The sequence below is a fragment of the Haliotis asinina genome, chromosome 2, assembly GCF_037392515.1.
Source record: "Haliotis asinina isolate JCU_RB_2024 chromosome 2, JCU_Hal_asi_v2, whole genome shotgun sequence".
Lineage (NCBI taxonomy): Eukaryota > Metazoa > Mollusca > Gastropoda > Lepetellida > Haliotidae > Haliotis > Haliotis asinina.
Window position 1 is genome coordinate 22,780,132 of NC_090281.1, and position 7,866 is coordinate 22,787,997.

General features: G+C 41.4%; 1 protein-coding gene across 1 annotated transcript; it reads left to right on the forward strand.

Annotated features, from left to right (window-relative positions):
* Positions 1 to 1,461: 1,461 nt before the first annotated feature.
* LOC137272354 (uncharacterized) lies at positions 1,462 to 6,792 on the forward strand. Its single transcript, XM_067804722.1, has 5 exons — positions 1,462 to 1,557; positions 2,663 to 2,799; positions 4,227 to 4,388; positions 5,702 to 5,748; positions 6,670 to 6,792. Exons 1-5 carry the CDS (start codon positions 1,511 to 1,513, stop codon positions 6,727 to 6,729), a joined length of 453 nt encoding a protein of 150 aa, XP_067660823.1. The 5' UTR covers positions 1,462 to 1,510; the 3' UTR covers positions 6,730 to 6,792.
* Positions 6,793 to 7,866: the final 1,074 nt, after the last annotated feature.

Consider the following 7,866-nt stretch of genomic DNA (forward strand, 5'->3'; position numbering starts at 1 on the left):
TACTAGCTTTGGCACTGGAGATCAGTTCTAACCTGGATCTTCACGGGTTTGCAGTTGTACGGGAAACACAGTACCAAGAAGCAATCTAAATTAAAGATCTGTTCACACGTGTGAGCTTGTATCTTCTAAATTACTTGAAAGAAACTGGTCTGCGTCATAAACTGCAGGTATACTCTTGTCCATTAATATAGAACCACTTTCTTGGACAAGAAACAACTTCAACGCAGTTTTACATTTTAATAAAGTTTGAAGAATGGGTTTACGATGTTTTATTTTAATAAAGTGCTTTACATATATTACGTCACATAAACTGAAACAGAAGTTTGGTAACAATTCACTTGCAATCTGAGAGTAAATGACAAAGATCTGAATATCAACACTGCTAGAAAGCATGGTCACCTGTCTGAAGGCCCACCGTTTCCTAACCTGGGTACAATGTGTGAAGCCTCATTCTGTTGTCTAAAAGCGACTTCAAACTCACTCATTCTTGGCAGCACGCGAACATCCGACCCATTGCTTTTGAGACTGTGCGCGAAGCAAGTGCTTTCCAATATTCAAGGGTTTGTTTGGACCAAAATTCTAATAGATGCCTTTGCTTTCAGGTAGTGCTTAATTGATGCTTTTGTGTATAATGTATGACTAATTGCTTGATGTAGCTTATTTCATACTGTAGGGAGTTAGTGAGTATGGGTTTACGGCACTTTCAGCAATCTAACGGAGGGGACGCCAGAAATGGGTTTTACGCGTGTGGAAAATCGAACCTGAGCCTTTGGCGCCACGAACGGTCGGTTCAAATATTAGCCAACCCCACCAACCCGTTTGATATTGATAATAATATTCATCTTTCTCTTTTTTCTCCCCCCCCCCTCTCTCTAATATATATATACGAGTGCGGCGTATGTGTGTGTGTGTGTGTGTGTGTGTGTGTGTGTATATATATATGTCTGTGTGTGTGTGTGTGTGTCGTATGACAGACGGTAAATTATAGCTCACTCACTGACGATTTGCAATTAGCACATAGCTTCGTTACCTTAAGATACATATGCCATCATGACTCAATAGATATAATGAACATTCTTTATAATCAAACAAACCTTCTGACAGTCCGTATTATTATAAGTCTTTGTTTCAGAGTCGCAATGGCTTCGATGCTTGCTATAAAAAATATATACGCACTCCCTTACTCACTCATTATTTGGTTTGATCCGATTTTTGATTTCACTCGGCAATATTCCGCCGGTCATTAAATACAATATGTAATGTACAAGTTAATGGCTGGCTTCCTGAGCATCGATGTACACCATTGTGATACGATGACAAGATGTTCTAGCCCTGATCATCACGGGTCTCAAATCATGGACGATTGTTGGATGCGGAGGGTAACAACGCTATGCCAACGGTGATGATTCAGGCAAGTATAACATAACAGGTGTTAATCAGCAGGACATGGGAGATAAGATTACCCTGTCCTACTCCTTGCCGTGAATTCCGAGTACAGAAGGCTTTCAAAATGTCTTCCTTTTTCATTGCCGCGGTCCTTCTTGTTGGTGTTTCAGGGTAAGTTACTACATGCCTCCGTGTTGATATATATCTCACTTTTAAATGTTTCACTCCAATGTGCAAATGTCTGGAAAGCCTCCCTCCCTTATGTAACAATAAAAGAAGGCTGGCATTAAAATATGGTTACCGGTGGCTGTGGGGAAGCCTAGTGGCTAAAGCTTTCACTCGTTACACCAGAGACCATATAATCTATTATATGGTCTCTGGTTACACTGAAGACCCAGGTTCGATTCCCCACATGGAAACAATGGGTAAAGTCCGTTTCTAGTGCCTCCCGCGTGATATTGTTGGGGAATATTGCTAAAAGTGGCCTTTAGGAACACATGTACATATGGAAGATGTGTATAACATTTTTGCAGTCGGATCTCGTTTGCCGCCCCTTACACCCAATTTGGGTTACTAGGGGTCAGTTCTTACCTTGAGCTTCACGGGTTTGCAGGTGTAAGAGAATTTGAATCGCAGTAACATGTAGCATCTGAAAGTTCTGTTTAACAGTGTGAGCCTGCATTTCTTAATTGCTTAGGCGGTAACAGCTTTAAAGGCAGACACACCTGATTATGCAAATATGACAATAAGACGACTAACATATTTCCCTTCCCGCACGGAGTGATGCTCATCCCCTCAGGAATTCGGGATAAGAATGCATGTCGTTGCGCTGACAGGAATGACAACACAGCTGTATGGTCGTTGATGTCTTATAATCGTATCCCAATTGCGTGAACGATGCTCATGTTGTTGATCACCGGATTGCTTGGTCCAGAATCAGTTATTTACCGACCGTCGTCATGTAGCTGCATTATTGCTGAGTGCGGCGTAAAACTCACTCACTCACTCAAATACTAGTTTGTTTTGAAAACAGTGACCTCATCTTCACAATTAGTCTGCGGTTATGTTAAAAAGAATACCCAGAAAAAAAATACTCGATCATCAAAGGAAACTACTGTTTCTATATGAAGTTTAATAAGAGAGTATTTATTTGTTTCAGAATCTTGCAACAAATAGAAAGGTTCAACAAGGTTTTTGATTTTTGCTCGAACTTATGAAAGACAGGCGTTGACATTTTGACTGGAATGTTTTTAAAATATTATTTCTAATTATCCAGCCAACACCATGATCACAACAGCCATGAAATCTACAATAACGTTATTGAAGATGTCTGGCTGAGCTCGGACGCTAATGGCGACGGCATCTTTGAAAGATATGAGTTGACCGGTGTCTTTGCTCACTACGATGACAATGGTAAGACATGGATGAAGAGCATGTCATTGGTCTAACAGTGGATGCCACGGAAGTGGGAGACAAAGGAGACTACATGAGTACTTGCAGACTGGTGTCACATTTCGAAACGTTTATTATGCGTGTTTGTTTGTTTGTTGTTTCAAACATCATTCAGCTATATTCCAGCTATATGGCGGCGGTTTGTAAATAATCAAATCAGAATCAGTGTGTGTGTGTGTGTGTGTGTGTGTGTGTGTGTGAGTGAGTGTGTGTGTGTGTGTGTGAGTGTGTGTGTGAGTGTGTGTGTGAGTGTGTGTGTGAGTGTGTGTGTGTGAGTGTGTGAGTGTGTGTGTGTGAGTGTGTGTGTGTGAGTGTGTGTGTGTGTGTGTGTGTGTGTGAGTGTGTGTGTGTGTGTGAGTGTGTGTGTGTGTGTGAGTGTGTGTGTGTGTGTGTGTGTGTGTGTGAGTGAGTGTGTGTGTGTGAGTGTGTGTGTGTGAGTGTGTGTGTGAGTGTGTGTGTGTGTGAGTGTGTGTGTGTGAGTGTGTGTGTGAGTGTGTGTGTGAGTGTGTGTGTGTGAGTGTGTGTGTGTGTGTGTGTGAGTGAGTGTGTGTGTGTGTGTGAGTGTGTGTGTGTGTGTGTGAGAGAGAGAGAGAGAGAGAGAGAAATTCATTTCCAATCCTGGATAAGTTACACATTTTCCACAGTCGCAGTGTTCTCATTACGTTATGATATCGATGACGACAAGTTGAAATGTCAAGTTAATGAAAGCGTATGATCTATGATCATCAATCTAACACGAACGGTATTATTAAACTACAACATCATGTTTACTACGCACTTTTGAGAGGTCCACGTCTGTAACATACTAAGACCAACCTGCTTCATCTTTATATGGGGCAGACATTTCACTCCAGTATTAAATGTTCTCGTCACAATATGGCTGAAATATTGCCGACGTGACGTTAAATATTAACTCACTCATTGTTAATATGGGCTGGAGGCCCCACGTGCTGAATAAAACAATTGAATGAATGAATGAATGAATGAATGTGTGTGTGTGCGGGATATTTTAGCGCTAAGGTGACCGTAACTCACATACCGTAACATAGACCTAAGGTAGGCTTAGTGCTAAGGTTGTCTTGTACACCGACACGCAGCCCGCGCATGTGATGCGTTTTTGAGTTGGTGGTACAGTGTTCTTAACGACAATCACTGGATAGTCTGTCCCGAATGCGGAAAATATCAACATGTGTCTTTTTTTATATATAACTGGAAAAATGTGTTGTGCCAGCTTCAAGAAAAGCGCATGCAGTATTTCGTGGGATAATGCTCCTTCAAACGAAAAGAATCGTTTCGGGAGCAGACATGAAAGATATATCTCCTTTTGACAAGAGCATTAATGTGTGGGTCAGGGTGTACAGTGTAATCTCTTCTGTATTTATCACCAGGTAACAACATCATCACCTACCACGAATACATGGACTCCGTCCCTCCCCACTCACCCCTCAGGGACTTCAGTCATGCCGTCTTCAAGGAGTTCGATGCCAACGACGACGATCTGCTAGACTCACCAGACATCGATCTCGTCTTCAACAAAATGGATAGCGACGGTAAAACACACGTTAACCCTCGTCAACTATGACGTGCTTCGATGAAATATTCATATAATGCTGAATATCCCTCCCTTCCCCTTCATTTAACACTGGCTTCTACAGCAACACAGTGAGTGTGTTCGAGTAAGTGAGTGAGTGAATATAGTTTCACTCCGATTTTAGCAATATTCCAGCAATATCACGGCAAGGACATCAGATATGGGTTTGACACATTCTAACTATGTGGGGAACAGAACCCGGGTCTTCGGCGTGACGAGCGAACACTTTAACCACTAGGTTGCACCACAACCACTATTCCACAAGAGCAAACCTTTGTGTCAGATCAATAATATGCCCAGGGTGATCAATCATTATTTGGCAGATGGAAGTTAGTCTTGGGAATAAATGTGAAGTAATTCTGTTTTAGATATCGTTATTTTAAAATACTCATGGTGGGTCCTTGTATCCTGACCTTGATCAATCAATACTTTGTCTAACTCAGTCTGAACAGACGACTGATATATTGAAACGGAATACATTAAAAACATCTTAAGATTCCACAGATCCCCCAAACCGATGAAACGTCAAAGTTGTTATGATTCAAAGAACTGCTTCTTCACATTAGATGACCCTGCGCAGTAAACGCGTCTGTGACAAGTAGGCGTGACAGGGAATGTAGACGAATACACATGAGGTAGAATGGGGATTAAGCAGGTTCAATACACGTGAACTCAATGCCGCTTCTGTTCCACATTTTGGGAAATAATGTTCACAAGATCTCTGACCAAAGCTCTAGAGTTTGTATTAGGGTACTGTCAGTAAATTGTGGTGTTGAGATCTTAGTTCCCGTGCCGGGACATAGGCTGATATGCGCTCTGTTTGTATGAAGGAAATAGCTCGTGCATAGATTTACATGTCAAACAGAGGATTTTGAAAAGGTGTCAGGCAGAGGATTTTGAACAGGAGTTGTTAGCTGGTAATGTGGAATGTAGAAAACATACATAAGTTGGAGCTCATCTCCCACTCCAAGGTGACGCAAACGGATAAAGTAAGAAACACTTTTTCAACCCCCTGTACACTCCTATGGAATACAGAAACTAAACCCCTCGTAGGGTCCAGAATAAAGTAGAAGCTGTCAAAACCGACATCTGTCCAATCCGGCAAGTTGTCCACGCCCGGCGTAAAAGTCCCGTAAGTCTGTGACTTGTACATTTATCACCAGCTCTACAATCCGGCACATTGTCTAAACTGGATAATTTCTTCAGTCCCTGTGAGTGTCAGTTTAGGCAGCTTCCACTGAATATGTCATTTCAGTGTTTGTTTTCTTTCAGGTAACAAAGAAGTCTCAAAGGCGGAATTTACAGCGTTTTGGATGAAAGTAAGTGTGCTCACAGATTCAGTTACGAAGTGAGCGTGTCTGATCTAAGATGCGGGTAATCTATCTATCTGCCTAATTCTCTCTCTCTCTCTCTCTTTCGTTTTGTAAGTTGCCATTTTCTTTCCGGAACCCACTTAGAGATTACGATACGATCCTAGCAGCCAAGGCATGTCTATTAATGCGGATTAATATAAATACCGGGTGGTCAGACAGGTTGATTTCCTTACTTGCGCGTTGCTGTACCTATACCGATTATTGCCGAGTTCGGTGTTAAACCAGAATCACATTTCTTGCTGTTAATATCCATCACTGGTTGGCCTGTAACTACATGAGTACTTGCAGGCTGGTATCATATTTCGAAACGTTTATTATGCGTGTTTGTTTGTTTGTTTGTTTGTTGTTTCAAACATCATTCAGCTATATTCCAGCTCTATGGCGGCGGTTTGTAAACAATCAAATCAGGATCAGTGAATAGCAATCCAGTGATCAACATCATGAGCATCGATATACGCATTTGGGATACCATGACGTGTGAACCAAGTCGGCAGGCCTGACCACCCGATTCCGTTAGTCCCAATTGCACAGATTGCAGAAAACCAGTATTTTCCAGTATCTTCATGAACAAACATCCTGCAAAACGAAAATGACTGAAATATATCGCTTCAGTGTCACATCACATTCATCGAGACGGATTAGTGATGTTTGTCACAGAAACGATTCTCAACTAAAAACTAACAAAACTACTGTGATTAGATACTCCAGACTGGGTAGATATTTGTTCATTGTCATTGTATCAATCACTAGAATCCAATTCCTATATCACCGGCATTCAGCGGAAATACTGACATATTCGCTGCTCTACACCAAGTTCATTATGTTTGTACACATACATAGAAGTGATGGGGCATTTTTATATTTCAGATTTTGACGGAGACAGCTCACCTTCACGGCCACGGCCTTCACTTGGGTCACCACCACTAAATCAGGTGGACACTTGAAGTAACAACTGCTCAACAGAAGTAATGAATAAAATATGGCTACAAAGATACATGTTTGTTTGCCGCACTCACTGTGAGTTTGGTTTTTACGCCGCTTTTAGCAATATTTCAGCAAAACCACGGTGATTGACACTAGAAATGGCCTTCACACATAGTACCCCTGTACCCACCGCATCCAAATTACAAGGATCGGTGCTCTCGATGTCAGTCACTAGATCGTCTGGTCCAAACCGCGGTGATAACGCTAATGCCGCATGAAACAACAACAACAACAACAAAAAACATGATGCAGATTGATATGTTTAGGAAACATTGCTTGATCTCACTCATGTAGAATATGCTTTCGATCACTGATTGCATACACAAGGAAGTACTCTACTGAGGTCAGTTTAGCGACAACCTGTAATATGTAAGTGGATTTCCATTAGGTAGAACTTTCACTTGCAATCTCATTTTGAGAATTAGGCAAGTCCCATAAATGTCACGACGCAAAATATTCCTGATTTACAGAGTCCATGAGTGCGTGAATGTGGAATTAACCTAATTTAGCAATAGTTCAAGACGTATTATACAGGGACACCTGTCATCATACATTTTAATCATATGTGGAATAGAACTCAGGTTTCCAGCTTGACGAGCGAACACTTTACCTATTAGGCTACCCCAACGCCCTTTTCTTTTGTGAACCTGATGATTGTATGATATCACGTGGATATTATGTCACTCGTAGGAAACCGAAGATAGTCCAGACTTGAGCATGTGCGGAACTCGTGTATGCTGACAGCTAAGGGACGCAACTCAAGACAGTCAGTTACGAAGTCCAGGAACACACGCCTCCCATGTCGACACAAATCATAAATAAAATAAATATGAAAAAATGGGAAAAAAACCCATTTTAACTACGTGCCACCTTATCAGCAGTTTATACAAACGGCGCACCTACATGAGACGAACGATATGACCTTGACCTTGTACCATTAGACAATGACACTCTCAATCTCTGCACGAATACGTAATTAGATAGGTCATGCTTTACTATCTTTCAAATAGAAAACCCAATTTGCAGGTTCTTTATAGGTCTGACAGTGTACGGTTTAGAACCTCTAAAAAACAAAAAAAA

What these genes read in the sequence shown, in the direction of transcription:
- LOC137272354 (XM_067804722.1), top strand. Translation starts at nt 1,511, where the DNA reads ATGTCTTCCTTTTTCATTGCCGCGGTCCTTCTTGTTGGTGTTTCAGG. An exon ending in TGCTCACTACGATGACAATG is followed by an intron (nt 2,800 to 4,226) that starts GTAAGACATGGA and finishes ATTTATCACCAG; the next exon opens with GTAACAACATCATCACCTAC. An exon ending in TTACAGCGTTTTGGATGAAA is followed by an intron (nt 5,749 to 6,669) that starts GTAAGTGTGCTC and finishes TTTATATTTCAG; the next exon opens with ATTTTGACGGAGACAGCTCA.